Here is a 20,350-nt window from a genome sequence, read left to right as displayed (position 1 = left end):
GGGGTAAAATGGCTGCGCTTCTGCCAGAAAGATGGGGAAGCGAAGCTGGAGGTCTTCCGCGGACTGCCGCACTACGACTCCCAGCATCCCTCGGAGGGACCGTGCCGAGCTCTGGGAGTTGTCGATGGACAACATCTGGAGCACTGGAGGGCCCTCCCCTCTCTGCGCCTGTTGGAAGGGAGACGCGCAAATTTGCATTTGAAAATGCGCGCTTCCCATCCAGGGACAGTTTCTTAAATTTGCATCTCTGCTTGTTATTAGTCTGTTGGCCACTTCGCTGTAAACAAGGGCCGATGGACCACTGAGGACCTTCCTGCTCGCCCTTGTTACATCGCTTCACAAGTTTCAATAGCCGCGCTGCAAAACTTCGGATGACCGATAGATGGCAACAAGACTAGATGACTTTTTAGCTGTTTGCTGCCTCCTTGTGCTCCAGCTGATTTCTGCTTCCCATATCTGGCGGTTCGACAGGAGCTGGACTCCATTGAATGCTGAAATGGACCCCTTGAAGTGGTATTCTTAACCCTGGTTAATAAAATGGGGTAGATCCCCACATGGTTCCTTGGATTTTGGGTTATGTATTTATTAAATTTATATTATATTTATTTCAATTACGACATTACAATGTTTATGTTTCGGGTCTGGAATATGAACCAATGTGAATTGAAGCATTTACAGCATTGTCCTTTCAATATACAAGGTTTGTGCCCATTGTATGATTCCAGCCAATGAAGAGAGGATATAGAAGTACCATGCCACTATTTTCTATTATTCCTAGTCATTTCTTTTTTTTTTCTGAGCAGGATTGAATTGTGCTAACAGTAGCAATTAATTGCTGGATTCCTGGGAATCAATCAATTAACAATTATTTGGATATCCATCAATCTGTGGGTTTAAAGATAGATACAATGGAACTCAGAAGGGAAAGGCTGTTTCCACACATGGCATTAATTAAAGTATAGGATAAAACCTTCAGGTCAAGCTGGACCTATGTTGACTTTATGTATACATCCACATTAGCTTTCTTAGCTTCCCAACATTTTTTTGAATCCCCTAGTTTGCTGGGGTGGGGTCTCCGGTTCCAGGCCCACTTCCTCACCCTTGTCAAGATGTGACTTCAATTCTCTCAGTGGCATATTCCAGCCGTTGAAACATTCAAGCAATCTAGGGTAGACCTGGACACTCTTCAGAAGAGGAACAGGCAGGAGCCACTAAGACTTTCTCGCCCATGAAAGGACCAGACTCTGAGTCAGGCCTTATGGTACAACCCTAAGCATCCAAATGATTTTCACCCACTTGCCACGTGTGGACATTGTACAGAGAATTTCTTGCTTAGAACTGCAAAAGTCAACCATTGAAAAAGAATAGGCATGAGATACTGTATCAGAACTAAGTATTATTTACGACAAATTTGATACTGTATACATTTGTAAATATTAATATATTTATATGATATACTATACAATATAGAATATATTAGAGAATGTAGAAATAGAGCTTATGTAAATATGAATGTTATCAACGATAGTGATATGGACTCGTTGTAATGAGTGGGAAATTGTGGTGTTTTTTTTAATGTGTTAAAAAAAGCTTAATAAAAATCATTTTAAAAGAAAAAGAATTGTTTCCGGATAGCATCAACAACAACGAAAAGGGGCGGCCTTTCCTTCACTGTTCACAGTTGCATTTTTGACTTAATGTGCATCAGTATATTCAACTCTTTTCCTCCCAGTAGTTTCCTTAGTAATTTTTTTTTACAATCAGTTCAAATCGTTTTTGCATCTAGGGGCTCAGCAGAGCGATTCATACTGAATTCCCTCTCCTTTGATCATCTTAGAAACAATAGCACTATAAGATAGGCTGCATTAACTTAAGGTTATATTTCTCAACCTTATCAACTTTAAGAATGTGAACTTCAGCTTCCAGAATTCCCCAGAGTGCATAGCTGGTTAGGAAATTATGGGAATGGAAGTCCAAACTCTTTAAAGTTGATAAGGTTGAGAAATACTCCCCTAGTGAATTCTCCTCCCAGTCTGGGGTTTCCAAAGCCCAGCTAACGCCTCTTTACCATCTTCTTAACTGATGAAAGGGGTGGGGGGAGACACTGATTTAGGTTTTTTTTTAAGGTTGTAGGTTTCCTATTGAGTGGTGTCATCGGACGTTGTCCTTTATTGTTGATTGGAGTTGCACTATTCTTCTCACAATCCACAACCAGGAACTCGTTGAAATGGGCATGCTGCCAAAAATCAAGGGACACATAAGTCGGACTTTCGGGGTGGGGGGGATGAATTGAAAAAAAAAGGATGGGCTCACCATTATCCTACGTTTGGTGACCTCCCTGCGTGGCTTTTACAAACCCTGAGCAGAGGATCAATGCCAGTGGGAGTTCATAGCCCATGCAACTGAAGGGGGGGGGGGGAGTCGGATTCGTGGTGGAAGGCGAGGGCACGCAGAGTTTAATAGTGCCGTGTGCTCAGCTTCTTTCAAACGCACAGAATACAATGGTGGAATGGAGTATGTGAGATTCGCGACAAAGCTGAGCTCTGAAAAATTACAGCTTTATGTGCCGCCACATTGTCGTCCACTCTTAGCCGCCACATTGAGAGATTGTCTCCGCTACGATCTGTCCCTTGCCTGCTCTTCCTCTTGCTCCGGGCGGGCGTGAGGTCTTAGCCAGAAGGGAAAAGGCCTTCCTGCCCCGTCTTGAAAGTGGCCGACTCTGAATGGTCAAAACTCAGATGTACGAACGGGGGGTCATCGGGAAGGGAACGGTCGTGGGTCGTGGGAATGGGACAAGGATTCTGCAGTTATCTCCGTGTCACCGACTGCAACTAACGGGCAACCCCGCGAAGTGTAGCCAGGACCGTTTCACAAGCTTCTTGGGCCGCTTAACACGGCCTGATTCCTGCCATTCATCGCCTCGTTTTCTGTACTCGTGTCCGCGAGTCACACGCACGGTACTCCTATGCCCTCTCTGCATTGCCTGGAATGAGGCAATGGGCGCAAACATTGCATGTTGTCACGCGACTCAGCTGCGCTTGAGTTCCCGGAGATTCGGGCAAGGAGGATTGTGTGGGAAGGACCTCAGTCCAAAACGGCCTTGACATCGCCCCCAACTCCCTTGAACAGTCTCAAGGCCGCTTCTTTCATCGGCTGCCCAGCGTTTTTTTTTTTTTTTTGGCGCGCCCCAGCTGTTGCGGGTCCCACAGGCGCACGCGCACACACCCATCCACACACGTACGCAGGAACTGCCAAAGGGGGACGAGCTGGGAAGAAACTTTTGCTACCCGGCTTGCCGGCGGCGGCAGCAGCACGGAGGCCCAGGCGCCCAGGGGCGGATTACTGGCTCATTGGTGTCCTAAGCATTGACCACTCTTGGTGCCCTCCCCCCTCCTTTGTACATACTGTACAAATCTTTATTGGTTTTTTCTTTCTTTCTTTCTCAACCTCGTGGTGCCCACTTGGGCCTGGTGCCCTAAACACGTGCTTAGTCTGCTCAATGGTTAATACACCACTGCAGACGCCGCTTTCCTTCTGTCTGACCGGGGTCCGACTTGACAGCCTCTCGTACTCCCGGCGGCAGCGTCGGCGGTGGCGTCGGCGGCTGAGCTTTTCTCCCCAGCTGCTGCGACCGCGGGGCTTTCAAAAGTGAAAGCTGCTTCTATGATCTCGCGGCCTGATCAGTCGGGGCGAAAAGCGGCGCCTCAAAGGCCGGGGAAGAGAGCCAAACTGGCTGCAGTTTCTCGCGGAGAACTAACTTTTGCAGATGGCTCTGCTTTCCTCGGGAGGAAAATCGCCAGGGCGATCGATCGATCGGCCCCTTTGGCTCCCGAAGTTTGAAAGACAGAGCAGGGCGCGCTGCAAAGGGAGCTTTCTCCACAGGAAACGAAGCTGGCCAGGCCCGAAGTGCCTCAGGCTGGGCGGCAGTTTTAAAGGAGGAGAAAGAGAAATCCCGGGAAGGTGGCAGCTTAAGCGGAGCCTCCTTGACACGAGTGGCTCTTTCTCCCGAGTTAGCGTGCCTAACTCGGAATGTCTCGGATAAGAAGCAGAGCGAGCCAAGCACTTCCTCTACCGAGCCCGGCCCTTGTTGGGTAGCAGCCCCTTCGCGCCTTTTCCTCTTTTACCCTTCGGATGCTTGCCTCGGCCTTCGCTGCACCTACCAGGCGAAGCTCGGCGCCCTGCCATCCCGCCCAAAATGCAGCGCGCGGGGAGAGGGGTATGCCGAAGTCCCGGCCACTTGCCAGAAAGCACGACCACCAGCGTTAGCCCAAAGGACTCCCTCTGCCCCGCTCAGTTGGTGGAGATCCTCGAAGGCGGGGGGTGGGGAGAGCAAGAGCGGGGGAAGGGGAGCTCAAACACTTCGCCCAGCATTGATATGTTCATAATACAAATTCGCCCTTTCATCTTGCTAAGACCCCCACCCCACCCCACCAAATACCCTCGCCTTTGGAGGAAATACGGAGGACAGGCGTGCTTGCAAAATGACCCACGCAAACTTTTTCCCCCGATCCTTGCCCAGTTCGCTTTGTTGAATCCTAAGGCACTCCCGGGATGTTAGGATCCACTATGATCGACCATGCTCCGTTTGGTGCAAATAAGGTTTTGGAGTATAAAACGGGCAATTTTGAACTGAGCGCGCGGCAGCCTCTAGAAAGAAAACCACCCTTCGTTGCATTTTGAATTTATTGCACTCATATTTTCATCAGGTTCTCATCTGGTAATGTTAATTTCAATGATCCGAGATGCTTTCACCAAATTACGTGCAAAAAATGTATAAAAGGCTCAGCAGTTTTGTCCCTGATCCCGCTTGACAATTTACAGTCTTTTATTATCACCGGATTGAGATAACAGTTGAGCTGAACTTTCTCTGTTCACCCACAAGTGGTTGGGGGCTAGCTAAATATAGAAGTCTTCATTTAGATCTTTTCCTTTTTCTCACCAACCTGCCGTCCAACAAAATCTCCAATCCCTTTCACCCCAAAGTAACTGCCCCCCCCCACCAAGCTTTGGAAGGGAGCAGGAAGCCGTTTCGCTTGGGCAGGGCCAGAAGGTGCCAGCTTTGACAGGTGTGAGCCGCGGCCAATGGGCTGCTCCAGAGCCCAGCTCCGGCCACCAATCGGGTCCGCCCTCCCGGCAGACCAATGGGATTCTCGCCTGAATCTTCAAGGCCTCTGAATGCGCAGCTGAGGTGTCTCAGTAGCGCGTGCGGCGATCGAGAGCGGCTGTCGCGCATCCCGGCCAGCTCCGGGGTGTTTCTTCGGCTGGGAAACGCGGAGCTGCCTTCCCGTTTGCAAACGGAGCGCCAGAAGCTGCGGGAGCGACCGTCGGATCTTCGCCCTCTGGGCTATCTAGGCGTGCGTCGGATGGTCACCTGCACCTTGTGAGCTGGGAAAGCGCCCGGCGTGATTCTGGAGCCGATGGAGAAGTCCAAGAATTTCCGTATCGACGCGCTGCTGGCGGTGGATTCTCCGAAGCCGGCGGCAACCTCGACGGCTCAGACCTCTCCGCTGGCCTTGGTCACCTCTCTGTCCGGAGGGCCCGGTAACACCAGCAGCAGCTCCAGCTCCAGCTGCAGCCCGCCCTCCTCGGCCGAGGGTCACACCAGCGCATCGTCCGAGTGCCTGAGAATGGAGAGTCCATCGCCGCCCCGTATCCTCAGCTCGCACTGCGGCTTGGTGCCCAAGCCCGGCTTCCTGACGGGTGGCGCGGCCGCGGGTGGTCCCCATCAGCACCCGCACGCCCACCCCCACGCCGCTCTTGGGCTTCAAGGCGGCGCGGGGCTGCACCCCCAGGCGGCCCTTTACGGGCACCCCATGTACGGGTACCCGGCGGCGGCGGCCGCGCTGGCGTCTCAGCACACAGCCCTCTCCTATTCCTACTCCCAGGTGCAGCCTTCGCACCCGGCTGCCGACTCCCTGAAGCTCGGCGCCGGCACCTTCCAGCTGGACCAGTGGCTGCGGGCATCCACCGCCGGGATGATCTTGCCCAAAATGCCCGACTTTAACTGTGAGTATGGTGTGGGGCCAGCGCTGGGTGGCTTGGCGGGTTTCCTGAGGGTGGGTGGGGAGGGGGAGGGCGAGTGAGACTGCCGGGAACTGTAGTCTTCCCAACGGATTTGGGGTCCCGAACTGGGAAAAGCTGCAGGGTGGAGCCTCCTGGCCTGGAGTATATCACAGCCCCTTTACCCGGAATCTGGGGGGAAAAGACCCCGAGAGCTGGCGCTTCATGCCAAGGCGCGCTAAGCCTCGCTGGCGATGCTGGATGCCGCGCGCGTGTCGGGTGTGTAGGCCGGAGGGACATATTTGCCGGCGCGCGTGCATCAGTTCCTCTACCGAGCAGCCTGGGGATGCGGTCTAAATTTCCAACGCCCTGCCTGGGCTGGTCTCTCTTCTGTCGCCCCCCACGTCCGCCAGAGCTCTCTACCGGCTCGTTCGCAGGTGGGGGGGGGTAGTGGTGTGTGAATCACCCTTCGCCTCCCCCTTCCCCGAGCTACCTTCAATTGTTTGCCTTCCACGTGGGCTGGGCTACCCCTTTCATCGGCGTGATGGGAGATGTAGTCCCCAGCCTGGGGAGGGGCACGGACAGGGGGCGGCCAGGAATGTGGGGGGGGTTGTGGTGGTAGTACCAGTCAGTGAACTCGTCGAGGCTCCTGACCGAGGCCGGAAGGCTAATTTGTTCCCCCAAAGCTGCTTGTATAGTAATGACCCAAGAGGCATTTGCTAGACCCCTTCCTTCTCCCACCCCTAGGGAGCAAAGGAGGCGAGGAGAGGATTTAGTTAGCATCGGGGTTTTGATCTCTTGACTAGGCACTTCCGAGATGATTGGTACCTATTCGACATTTTCAACCACTACCCTGGTGGTCAACCGATTTTTCTTCCGTGAGCAGTTCGTGGAATCGGAGATACGCCGGAGCACTGCAATTGGGCTGGATTCGGAAAGCCGGATTTCTGTAGTAAACGTTGAAAGCCGAGGTTTAAATCAGTCAATTACAGAATTCTTTCCCCCTCCCCTTAAAAATAGCACGTATTAATTTCACAATTAATTTTTCTGTAGACTGCACTGTATATAGAGCTAAGTCGGAATGAGGCCTCCTTTGCTTTTCTTGATATCTCTGTAAAGTAATAGTAATTACAGATTTCCCGAGGAGCCTCCTTCCTGACATATTTTAATTGTGCTGAAAAAATTCCCAGCAGGTGAGGATAATTCCTCCCAGATTGTCCCTATCTTTGTAAACGGGACTTTTTGGAAGACGGGGGGGGGAGGGGGAAGGAGGATCAAAGCAGGAGACAGATTTCCCAGCCACTGGCCCAGACTTCCATGGAAATCTTGGAAGAATAATGTTTAAAATGCCATAAGCGTAAAAAAAATTATTCTAAGTAGGTCTAGATTTAGAACTCTATTTTACTTTTTTTTTTTAAGCCGGTCTCTTCAACCGGTTAGCAGGAGGCAAGGATGTTAATAAAGGACCAATTCGTTTCGCCCTGAATTCAGCCATTGCTGAAATTTATTTTGAACGAAATCGGTGGCCTTAAGTCGGGCAAAAAGACGCTCGCACCCATCCCACTTTGAGATTCGAATCTGAGATTCGACTCTTAACGGTTCGTTCCCATGGGCCAAACGTCCATTTTCAAGAATGACCCTCGTCACAATTATGCCAATGACTCTCCGGAGGGTTATGGCAACTTAGTGGCATTTTTTTTATTTCAAAGCGCCTTTCGGGGTCTTTGCAATAAAAGACCCCCAAGGCGGCGAGGGTCGCCGCGGAATTCTCAGTTCCCCTGGAAAAAGCTGGGAGCGGCGAGCGGAATCTGCCCCACCGTGCCTTGCCTTTTGCTAGCTGAGCCTTTCCTTGGCAGGCTTGGCTCGGATCTTTCCCCACTCTTTTCCCCCACCCCCTAGGAATTAATTGAAAACTAGCTCCGATTTTCCCGCCAGCTCTTAGGGTCACTTCGCCTCGGACGACAGAGATGCTCGCGGAGGGACGCACCTTCAGGCCCCGCTCTAAGAAGAGAGCCACATTTCCTGCTCGCGAGGAAGCCGAGAAAGAACAAAGCTCCGGAGAGGCGGGTGCGCCTCCTGCAGCCTTTACTCACTCTCCAAAGGGAGGATCGGGGTGGTAGCGAGGTTGGAAGGGGGTTCCGGGCAGGGCAGGGCAGTGGCCCCGATGGAGAGAACTGCGTAAAGAGGCGGATCTGGGTAGTCCGCTGGTTTAATTTTCCCTCTTGCGTGGGGAGGGGGCGCTTATATTTTGTTGGCCGCTTCCCCTCCTGGGGAGAGCACTTTAGTCTTTTCTTTTTCCTTTTGTTTTTGTCCAAAGGGAAAGGAGTTCGGAAAGTTGGCGAGGAATTTAGAGTTGCTTTTGAATTGCTCCATGATTCAGGGCGCCCAATTTGATTTGATATCTTTTGGGGGCGCCCTGACAATGCGAGGACTCAGATTCCTCTTCTACAGCTTCCAACTTCGATCCGCATCTCCGAAATCCCCATTTAGGGAAAAAAAATCCAATTGTTTCGAGTCTAAGGCGAAAAGGAAGCCGCTGGAATTTTTGATCCATCCTGAATCCTATTAGGGATCCATTAGGATCTGCAGTAATAATCTCTCTTGGGTGTAATAATCTTTTTTGGGGGCGACCACTACATCAAGTCTCACGGCAGCGAAGAGAGACGAAAGCTCCCCCTTTCTTCTAGCGGCGATCCAGATTTTCGCCAGTTCCCCTTTCTAAGCCAAGCCTGCCTTCGCCTCCTCGGCTGAAGCGCAAGGCAGCCCCGCGCACCTTCAGCGGGGAAACCGTTCACCGGGGAGCGCATAGGGCTGAGCCTTTGCTAGTGAGGCCGCACTGGAAGGTCCCAACCCTTGGCTCTCCTTGGCGAAAGGCTGATTTGGAGATAACCGGAGATCTCCATTTGTCTGTGTGGGGCGTGTCCTTTTCCAAGTAGGAAAAGTTTACCGGATTGAGTAAGCCTCTTTCTCCCCTACATACACGAATTAGATGCCAAGGGATGGGTGGCGGATCTCTTACGAGCAGGAGTAGGGAGAGGAGGAAGTCGCACAGCGTAGGGATAGGCAATCGGCAGGCAAGGCAACCCACTATGTGAATCCTGAAGCTTCGTCAGGTTCCAATTCACAGCTCTCCTGGCCTTGGTTGAACGTGCAGTGACTTCAGTGCCCCGAGTTTGGCGCGGCTTCAAAGGAGAAGCCGCTGCCCCGAGGACGTTGCAGTCAAAACACGACCAAGGGACGGTCAGAGAGAGGAGAATACGTCCTCTTGAATTTGCTTAGGATTGGGGGCAACCTTAAAGAACTACTCGTTGCCCAGAATAGATTTTCTCCCAGATGGTTTCTTATCCCATCCAACTGGGCTCTTCTGTTATTTCTCTTACGCCGCAGAAGCGGGAATGCAGCGCCCTCTAACGGCGCTGCGCTTCACCGCCTGCCGTGACTCACTTCCTCCCCTTTTTCGTTTTCCGACTCTTTTCCCGCAGCCCAAGCGCAGTCCAATCTTTTGGGCAAATGCCGACGGCCCCGCACCGCGTTCACCAGCCAGCAGCTTCTGGAGTTGGAGCACCAGTTCAAGCTCAACAAGTACCTGTCCCGGCCGAAGCGCTTCGAGGTGGCTACGTCGCTCATGCTCACCGAGACGCAGGTGAGTGTGGCTGCGTCGGAGGAGGGGTGGGTGGGAAGGGACGCCACCTCCCAGGGAGCTCAGCACCCTTCGCGTGATAGGGAGGGCTCTTTCCCAGCCCGCAGCTTTTGGAAGAAGTTTGAATCTTTGGGAGGGATGTGAGTACTCCTCAACCTGGTACAGCGAAAGGAAACCCTGCTTTTCATTCACAACAATCAAGCAATTTCTTTAAAATAAAACTGTAAGAGACATTGGAGTTGCTGCAGAGATTCCTGGTGGCTGAGCCATTAGTTTCAATAGTCAAAATAAAAAGTGGGGGAAACCATCATATTAATGTAGAAATTGGGCAAAGCTATGAGGATGGTGCTTAAATAGACACAATGGCCCGAGATCACAGAGACTTCTGTTTACATAAGTTTTGTGTGCTTATCAAAAAGAGTACAGGATGAATCAGAAGAGTGACATAAAATGTATCAATGGGGGAAAAAAACTTCATTAGTTTGCCTTGTTCAAGGCAGCTTTCAGAATCCTGAGAGTTTTGATGGCTAACTTCAAACTAGAACAGTGATGGTGAACCTTTTTGTTGCCACATGCCAAAAGCATGCACGCACACACAACAGCATGCATGCATATGCCCACACCCAATATGCAATGGTGTGTGACACCCCCCTTCTGTGTGCCCCACCCCTGCACACATATGCCTGACCCTGCTGCACTCCCCCTACCCTCCTGGGCACGCGCACACTCCCCCTGTGCCCCATTTTGGGGTGCAGGTCCCCCTGAAGCCTCCTGGGACAAAAATAGGGTATGGGGGCCCATCCCCCCCAGTGCTCCCCTGTCCCCTGTGCATGTGCACATGACTCCTCATCCCTTGCGCATGCAAATGTGTCTTTTGCATGTGCAGGAGAGACCCAAAAATCAGCTGGCTGGTAGGAGGCATGCATGCATGCACAGTGGAGCTAAACTGGGGTGACAGCTTGCGTGCCCCCAGAGAGGGCTTCACGTGCCACCTGTGGCACATGTGCTGTAGATTTGCCATCATGGAACTGGGAGGTACCAATAAGGAAGGCAGCTTTAAGCAACAACTCATGCTACCCAGCATAAGCAGAAACAGGCTACAGCATAAACATTCCACGAGAAAGTTGTCCAACTGGCATCATGGAAGGAACAAAAAACCTGAACCCAAGTTTCTCTTTCCAAGTTCATCAGGACAATCTACTTAGTTCCACACCACTGTTTAATAGCAATAGCAGTTAGACTTATATACCGCTTCATAGGGCTTTCAGCCCTCTCTAAGCGGTTTACAGAGTCAGCATATCGCCCCCACAGTCTGGGTCCTCATTTTACCCACCTCGGAAGGATGGAAGGCTGAGTTAACCTTGAGCCAGTGAGATTAGAACTACTGAACTGCAGATAATAGTCAGCTGTAGTGGCCTTCAATACTGCACCCTAACCACTGCACCACCTCGGCTCCCTTTAAGCTTTGCTCACTGCACTGCTTTGGTGTTTATTTTTAAAGAACGTAAGACACTTTCCCTTGTCTAGTTCCATTGTTTCCTTCCCCTTTGTAAACTTTCCAGAAGCTTAAATCTCATTTCTGGTTCTGGGGTATTCAGATAGTATGTAAACATAACTGCCAATCTCTGATTAATTAAATGTGCCTGAAATTAGCTTTCTTGCTGGACAATCTTTCCAAAGCTGATTTCTTTAAATGTTCACACCCAATTCCCCACTTTCTGGCTCCCACCATAAAATCCATTCTAAACAAGGGGAGCAAACTAAGGGGAGACAAAATGGAGTGGAAGGAAAATAGACAGGAACTACATCTGGACTGCTCTGTGCATTTAAAAAATGGAAAGGGGAGCGTAGGTGTTACATTTCAATTCTTGGGGGGAAAGTAGAATCTAAACAGAGGGAAGAAATGGCAAAGTATTTGGTTTGAATTCTGGAGAATAAATTGCTTAAATTTAACAAGTTTGAGAGAGAATACACACACACACACACACACACACACACACACACACACACACACAGAGGAGGAACTTCATATCTGTCTTATGGGGGGAGATCTGATTGTCCTGTCATATAATTTACACACTTTAGAGCAGGAAATTGTATATTTTAGGAATACTGCTGGCCGCCAAATTCTATCAGCTACAGCCAGCAACCCAACTTGCAGTGACTTCATTAATTGATTTTAGCATTTGCAAAACTGGGCTCACAAATTTCAGTAAACCATCCTACAACCTAGCAGGATGTGTGAACTTAGGCATGATCCTTTCTAAATCATGTTTGTAGCTAGTTCCAACTGAGAAGAGAAGATCTATAGCTCAGGGTTGAATTGTGGGATTCTTGCCACTTTGTCAACTTCGTTGTTTGTTTGGAGACAAACAAACTAGGTGATATCATCACCAACCAACCGGCTTAAAGAACACTAATTATTAGTTAGTTTAAATCAAGAGAACAACCATGTTTTAGGGCAAGGCATGAGCCTAGGGGTTGCCCATCCAAAGCTTGGTATCCAATTAGCCTTGGTTTGATTCTTTCCTTTTAAAACGCTTTCCCTGGTCAAATTCTGATTGCAAATCTAGAACTGGTTCACCAGTGCACAGAATAGGTGCATCAAAGTCAAACTGATAATACATGTATGGTAAAGTCGTAAGGTAAATACTGCTTTGATGTATCCTCACTTTGAATGCAAGTATTGTAGCTAAGTATTGTGACACTCAGTGGCTCAGTGGCTAAGATGCTGAGCTTGTCGGTCAGACTGTTGGAGTTCAGCGGTTCGAATCCTTAGCAACGCGTAACAGAGTGAGCTCCCATTACTTCTGCCAACCTAGCAGTTCAAAAGCACATAAAAAATGCAAGTAGAAAAATAGGAGCCACCTTTGGTGGGAAGGCAACAGCGTTCCATGCACCCTCATGCCGACCACATAACCACGGAGACGTCTTCGGACAGCGCTGGCTCTTTGACTAAGAAATGGAGATGAGCACCGCCCCCTAGAGTTGGGAATGACTAGCACACATGTGCAGGAAAACCTTTACCTTATTGTACCCAAACCAGAGTAGCCCAATAGCGAGGTAGAGAGAAAATAAATTTAACAAATAAATAATGAAATAAAATACCAATGGTCAAACTATCATTCCACTCCTGGTGGACCCATGTGATGGCCGCCTAAACCAAACTAGGTTATGAGAGCCGAGCCTCTATGGTTTATTCACTCAGCCACGGTGGAAGAAACCATGTCCTTAATCATGTATGAGCCCAGTCTGTTTCCCCTCCCTTCTGTAGGTGAAGATCTGGTTTCAGAACCGACGCATGAAGTGGAAACGGAGCAAGAAGGCCAAGGAGCAGGCAGTCCAAGAAGCTGAGAAACAGAAGGGTGGAAATGCTGAGCAAGACAAGGGGGCAGAGGAGGGGCAGCTGCTGCCAGGGGGGGCTGAAAAGAGCAATGTGGGGCGCCGCCTGCGCGGACTCAGAGATAGTCAGCCAGATGAAGGAGAGGAGGAGGAAGAGGAGGATGAGGAGGAGGTGGCGGAGGAGGAAGAGCAATATTCTAGGCATTGCTGTCCCTACCCCTCCCCTGACTGCTCTGATAAGGATGATGGTGGGAGGCAGCCCCAGAGCAGACATGGGGGAGCCAACCCACAGCTGCCCCAGGCTCAAATTCCTTAAACATTGGGGGCTGGCCACACTGGCTGCCCCCTTCCTACCTTGGATTCCAGCAAGAACCAGACCCTCTAATCCTCTGGTCCTTGCTGCTCCTCTAGGTGCCTTGGACTTCAGCTTCCCAAATTCCTAGTCTGGCTGGGAATGATAGGGCGTGTAGTCCAGTGCATTTAGAGAGCACCTGTTCAGGTAGGGCACTTTCACACTTAGTTTTTCAGTTGTGCACCAATTCCCAAGCTACCTTTCCAAAGTTCTGGCCCACAATCTGTCCCAGAAGAATTAACTTCTCTCACATTAAAGATTATTGTATGGGTGAGTATTAGGATGACTACAGAGAATTCCTTTGATACAACTCACCTGTGACTTTGGGCATCAGTTGTTTAGCCCTCAAAACATCCTTTTGGTGTCTTTCAATGGACACCGAAGCTACATCGTTTTTCAGTGTTTGATGGGAAGATTACGGTGCCAGTTCTCTTATGTATACCTTGATGTAACCTTCACACTTCTCACGAACCTTTCAGCTTGCCAGCCACAGCCAATGGTCATAAAGAATTAAAGACCATTGCAAATGCCACTATTGTGCTCTGTTCCAATGCTTCTCTTCCCTCTCTTCCACTTCCATTCTATCAATGATGTGACGTTAAACATCATTCAAAGAATGAATCACAAGGTCAGAAAATGGCACTTGAAACTTTTTTTTTCTCTTGAGGTTTGATGTTCTTTAACTGCTATGAGAATGTTGTTGTTTATTCTACAACAAGCAAATTAAGAATGTTACACAATGATGGTTGGAACCACACAGAATCTTCAGAGGGCTTTATTATCTTTATTTTTATATACTGTATTTATATTTAAAAAAAATAACCACTGCTCATGCACGCTAAATTATTAACCTCTCACTGTCTTCACTACACTTAAAATAAACAGTTTTATACTTAACCTGTGAAAGTTTACTAATTCAAAACAACTGGGTCTGTGCCTTTTCCAGTAAGGTAGATCATTAAGTTGGCCAACTCTTTTCTATATCTCCATAAAAAGGAAGAATTTGGAGGATAATATTTCTTGTTCCACTATTGGAGAGGGGAAGAAACTATGGTCTACTTGCCCAGTAAGATGTAACATGAACACTCAATCATCCTCCGTTGATTTCACAATAAAATACATTTGGAGTTGAACCAAATTGGGAAGACTTTTCTTCCTTCAAAAAATGTAGGTCAGAGAAATGGCCAGAAACAAATGAGATTCTTGAAGAAGAAAAGCATGGCAGGCAACTTCAAGAAGAGGTAGAGTTCATTTATTTTATTAGGTTTTTTTTTGATTGCCAATTCCAAAAGAACGTTATGGCAACTCAAGAGTCCCCCAGATTATAATCAGCAGCCCCAAAGGTGCTTTTTCAAGAGGCAACTGGACTTTCTGGCTTTTCCTTGAAAGCGTTTCGCTTCTCATCCAAAGAGCTTTTTCAGAGCTGAAGAAGCTTGTTGGAGGAGGAACGAAACGTCTTCAAGGAAAAACAGAGAAAGTCCGGAGGCCTCTTGAAAAAGCACCTTTGAGTCAACCATGACCTGGATGGCTGAGACTCTCCATAGACATTATATAGCTAGTAGTTCCATTTTGACTTTTGTGTGCGTATTCCTCTCTTCCTCAGTCCATCCCCTTGACCCGAAGAAAGCAAATGAGCTATTAGTGGCCAAGTGGGGGAAATTAAAGAACCAAAATCTGTCTGCTGGAAGTGAGAAAGCAAGACTTATTAACTAGTTAACTGGAATGGGTGGGAATACTGGAAAAATCTTTCAAAAGAGAAGGAACAGACTCTTGAGAGCTCTGCTGCCTGATTCAGAAGAAAGTGCTAAGGGGGCTAGTAAAGCTTATGCTTCAATCAACACAGATTAAATAATCTAAATCAAAATAACCCAACGGGACCAGTCTGCTCCAGTGGAAGGGATCTGCAGTGGATCCCATCAGCTACAGAATTCCATCTGGCAGGGTCAAGAAGAGTTGTGATCCCCATCCTATGGAACATTCTACCACTGGAATTGAGAACTGTTTGAACTTTTTGGCTTTCCAGAAGGGCATTAAAATCTGGCTTTTGCCAGTTGTTTTAAGACCAGTGATGGGATTCAACCAGTTCGCACCTATTTGGGAGAACTGGTTGTTAACTTTCTAAGCAGTTCAGAGAACCGGTTGCTGGAAGAAATCTCCTTTTGTTTTTCCCCACTTTACAGGGCTAATCCTGTAAGGAAGGCAGGAAGGAAACATTCTGGTGGTGTTTCTAGCCTAATCTTTATTGCCCTGTTTACAGTAACTACCTCTCCTCTTAACCCCTATTACATTGTAACAGCTAAGGTGAAGCACCCATCAGCCTGAGTGACATTGAGTTGGCCATGCCTACCCAGCTGGTCATTACAGCAGATAACTGATTGTTAGATTATTTGAATCTCACCACTGTTTAAGACTCCAGGGAAGCACCCTCTGTTGGAGGGTGGTTGATGGGGAAGGAGAAAATCCCCATGGCATTCACCTCCTTGTTTTAGTTTCTTATGTATCTCTTCTTAATTTGAACTGTTCTCATACTTATCTATTTAATGTTTTATGCCACTTTTTAAAATAATTTCTGTAAGTCACCCACGGCCAGTAAGATAGGCAGAATATAAATTTAATAAGTAATTAAGTAGAATAAAATAAGCCAGTATAAATATGCATTTGGGTTGTCCTGGGAAAACAGAGCTAGATTTAAAGGAAAGGTTTCCCTTTCCCTTACTTTACGGAGTTATTTTTAAATAACTTTCTACATTTGCAAAGGGGTGGGTAATATTTAAGTCAGTTGAACTCAGAGGGCCTTACTCTCTATCAAGTTGTGCTCTGAGTCAACAGTTTATTTAAAAGACCATTACGAAATAACATAATTATTTAAAAATATCCTCATTTATATCAGATTCTTTAATCATAAACTTCAATACTCTTAGATAAATTGAAATGAATTTGCTTCCTTGTCCTAATGACACCAATTAAAAAGTTGCCGCTGCTAGAACAGTTGGATTACAAGGAAGACAATTTAACATAGAATTTATTAGATTATCCAGGAAAGAATACTCAAATGGGATTAATGAAATGAGATAGGAGGAAAGCTACAACAGAGAAGTATCTGTCCCAGTGGTGGGATTCAGCCAGTTTGCACCTATTCGGGAGAACTGGTTGTTAAACTTTCTAAGTAGTTCAGAGAACCAGTTGTTGGAAGAAATCTCCTTTTTGTTTTTTTCACCATTTTACAGGGCTAATCCTGTAAGGAAGGCAGGAAGGAAACATTCTGGTGTTGTTTCTAGCCTAATCTTTATTGCCCTGCTTACAGAAACTGCCTCTCCAGTTACCCTTACTACATTGGAACAACTAAGGCCAAGCGCCCTTCAACCTGAGTAACGTTGAGTTGGCCACACCCACCCGGTCACATGACCACCGAGCCATGCCTACCCAGCTGGTCATTAGGGCAGAGAACCGGTTGTTAAATTATTTTAATCCTACCACTGATCTGTCCCATTGCTTCTATGAAATGATTATTACAAACCAGCAGGCTCTAAGTATTTAGATGGCCCAAATAGGGGATGAATATAAATAGAACAAAACAGAATAGAATAGAATTATTTATTGACCAAGTGTGATTGGACTTTTTCTCTGGTGCATAAGCTCTCAGTATACATACAAGCAACAAGTGATAAATCATGATCATATTCATAAAATACAATCATTATGAATCATAGCATACAACGCTCAGTGGTAGTAATAAGATGTAGTAATAAAAACAACCTAAATCATAAGATACAAACAACAGTTAGTCAATCTTTTCTTTTTGTACACTGAGAGCATCTGCACCAAAGACAAATTCCTTGTATATCCAATCATACTTAGCCAATAAAGAATTCTATTCTATTCTATTCTATTCTATTCTATTCTATAAGAAACTAAAGGAATAGGTAATAGGAAAGATGAAAAGGATAATAGTGACACATGATGTCAGTGGGTTATCAAACCTACTACATAGTTTGATAACCCAGCTCATCCCAGATAACGTTGGATAACATTCAGCTCTTGCGCTGATTTGCAAATTATTCATTTGAATAGAGAACTTTAGGAATACAAATTAGAAAATGTGCCTAGCAGACACACAAATAAAATATTAAGGTACAACGCTCCCCACAAACAAGAATTTTGATTTAGTTAAGGCACAATGCTCTTTAGTTTAGGGGATTATTATTCATTGCTGTAAAAAAATATATCCACGTTTGCAGGACATAAAGAGTAAAAGCCACAGTTCATGGGTAAGTTGTATTTTTTAATTGCCTTTGATCTCTTGTAGACTTGTGGGAGGAATAGCAGGTTCCTACTAGATAACTCCTAATCAGGTGTCCAGTAGCACCTTCCTGACTTGCAAATACTATTAAACCAAAATGGTGGATTGTGTATATTCATTAAGAGGGCTTGAAAAGAAATGTGCAAACAGCCTCTGTTCGGACAAGAAATTAAACACAACTTATCCCTACTTAAAAAAAAACACTCTTGCATTTGCATAACTAGCCTGCCTTCCATTCTTACCCCATCCCACCCCATCTCCCCAATGTAAAAATTCCACATGAGTTTAGCCACTCTATGTATCTCATGAATTGCAGTGCATGAACACTTTCATTTAATAAAATGTGTTAGTTAAAAAAGGTGTTGCTGGATTCTTGACCTTTGATTACTTGAAAACTCCCCAGAATGTCTGAAGAATGCTTTTAGCACCCCAGAGTCCTAGGGCAAGCCAAATATCATTTTCTGACCCTTATTTTAATGGACAAAATTTTATTTTCCATAAAGAGCAACTAATTTAACACAAATTGGACCTTACCAGGTGTTTGAAGGAACTAAATGAAGGAACTAAACCAACAACCCCCAGCCTGCCCCACGGTGAACCTGCTTGAGAAAAGTGTAAAGAGAGATTTATTTGGCTTGTGGGTGTGTGAACTATGTGGGGAGAAAAGGGGTCATTTAGAGGTTGTGTTGATAGAAGAAAGACCTATTCCAGGGGATGTGCTCTTCCTTAGCAATTGCAAAAAAGCCAGGAAACATTATTTTCATTACCAAATCTTACAATTCAGTGGCAGAGGGGATCTTGAGAAACTTGATTTATTCATGATGGCCAATGGAATCTGGATAGGCAAGCTGATGGGTGGATTTATGTGTCATCCTATACCATTATTTATCTGTGTTTAGTAAGCTGCACTTGGCCAGATTTGCAAAAAAACCAAGAAAATCTACTATTTACACAACTTGTTTTTCCTTACTTAAAAGTGTTTTACCTATTTTTTTTTAATTTACAGTGACCCGTAACATTTTCACACAGCATGCCAAGCAAATATAGAAAAGGCTGATTTACATTTAATGTATTCTATGAACACAGATATTAATCTGTTGGTGAGAGCCTATCCTGTCATTTTTTCCCCCTTATCACGTTATTAAAAGTTAAAAATGGCAGCAATTGAATTTTAGACGATAACAGCTTAACTGCAACTTTTAGTAGGGAATAAAATGGTGTTGTACATTCATGCTGATCTGCTGAAGTTTGATTTTGCAAATAGGTGGACTATACCAACACTTGAAAGATATTTTAGGTAAGAAAGCATAGTTGATCGGTATGGTCTGTTCTGTTATTCATTTCTGCCACAGAAGAGTTTTTAGTTTAAGGGGATGAGAGGGATATCGCCATTTCTGCTTCATTAAAAATAGCAACCAAGAGTCTCAATTTGTGCTCTCTCATTCACTTATCTTGATATGTGAATGTAGCCTGTTGTGAAAAGAAAATCTCCCCTTTCTATGCCTACACTTGGTGTAGATGCTTTCCTGTCATTGCCTTAATATCCAAGATGAGATTTATGGCTTCCAGAACACTTCTAGAAATTCCTAAACCAGCAGATAATAATGAGAAATGCAGCAACATTTTGAACGTCTGTGTGTGTGTGTGTGTGTGTGTGTGTGTGCGTCCATTGAATGACAGGCTCACCTCTACTTCAGTTCTTTGATTTGCATAAACTGATTTGCACAAACTGAGGTTTGTCTGAGAAACATCATTTACACCCTCAGTTTACTCAAGGGTTAATGCATGATATATATACCTTCCCACCTGGGCCTATTCATTTCCCTTTCACATTTGCTTAAGGGACACTTAACCTGAAACTGCCTTTGCTTATGGTGGAACTAGACAAAGGGGGGGGGGGAAGGGAGGGGGGGAAGGGAGGGAGGGGGCTTTCCTTCCCTTGGATCTGGGTGTTCAGGAGGAACTACCCATCCATAAACAAGAGGGCCTTGATTTACCACAGAAGCGCCATTTATTTTGGTTTACTCAGCTGGAGGGGAATAAAAGTCCTTATCTTGATACAGCCCCAGCTGTAAAGGCAGCTTTCTGCCAGCTAACACTGCAAACAAGGCATGCTAGGCAGAATCTCTCTCCCCCCCCAGAGGTCAGAGGGGCTGTCTCTGGGGCCAAGTGGTGTTGAAAGAGCCATTAAATAAAGCTGTGTCCAACTACTGTCTTCAGATATCTTGGACTCTTAATTCCTGAGTGGTTGGCAATTTAGGAAATGTAGGCCCTGAGGCGTCCAGAAGGTAGTCTGATTCTAAAAAAATATATGCCTTTTTAAAAATTTCTATTCCTATTGTCTCTCTGTGGGTAAGCTTTCTGGTTGCATAGACTTTGGGGAATCTGAGTTTTATCAGACAAATCTTCAAGAACTCCAAGGTCTACACATATTTCAAATTATGGAGCTACTTGAGATCAACATCTGATCCCTGCAGCCACATAGTATTTTTGATAATGCATTACAGCAGTGGTCTCCAACCTTGGCCACTTTAAGACTTGTGGACTTCAACTCCCAGAGTTCCTCAGCCAGCTTTTCTGGCTGAGGAACTCTGGGAGTTGAAGTCCACAGGTCTTAAAGTGGTCAAGGTTGGAGACCACTGCATTACAGGACTGACCTGTAAGAAAACACAAGGTCCATCCACCTCACATACCAATTGCATATGGGAAGCCCACA

The 20,350-nt window shown here is 46.6% G+C and overlaps 1 protein-coding gene across 1 annotated transcript; it reads left to right on the top strand.

Moving 5' to 3' along the window:
• The first annotated feature begins 5,417 nt into the window (after positions 1-5,417).
• On the top strand, positions 5,418-13,298 carry MNX1 (motor neuron and pancreas homeobox 1). The gene is made up of 3 exons (XM_032234967.1): positions 5,418-6,006; positions 9,483-9,643; positions 12,915-13,298. Exons 1-3 carry the CDS (start codon positions 5,418-5,420, stop codon positions 13,296-13,298), a joined length of 1,134 nt encoding a protein of 377 aa, XP_032090858.1.
• Positions 13,299-20,350: the final 7,052 nt, after the last annotated feature.

The sequence above is a fragment of the Thamnophis elegans genome, chromosome Z, assembly GCF_009769535.1.
Source record: "Thamnophis elegans isolate rThaEle1 chromosome Z, rThaEle1.pri, whole genome shotgun sequence".
In the NCBI taxonomy this organism is placed as follows: domain Eukaryota; kingdom Metazoa; phylum Chordata; class Lepidosauria; order Squamata; family Colubridae; genus Thamnophis; species Thamnophis elegans.
The sequence above is the reverse complement of the archived record's forward strand: the minus strand, read 5'-3'. Positions and strand labels throughout refer to the sequence as shown.

What these genes read in the sequence shown, in the direction of transcription:
- MNX1 (XM_032234967.1), top strand. Translation starts at nt 5,418, where the DNA reads ATGGAGAAGTCCAAGAATTTCCGTATCGACGCGCTGCTGGCGGTGGAT. An exon ending in CAAAATGCCCGACTTTAACT is followed by an intron (nt 6,007 to 9,482) that starts GTGAGTATGGTG and finishes CTTTTCCCGCAG; the next exon opens with CCCAAGCGCAGTCCAATCTT. An exon ending in TCATGCTCACCGAGACGCAG is followed by an intron (nt 9,644 to 12,914) that starts GTGAGTGTGGCT and finishes TCCCTTCTGTAG; the next exon opens with GTGAAGATCTGGTTTCAGAA.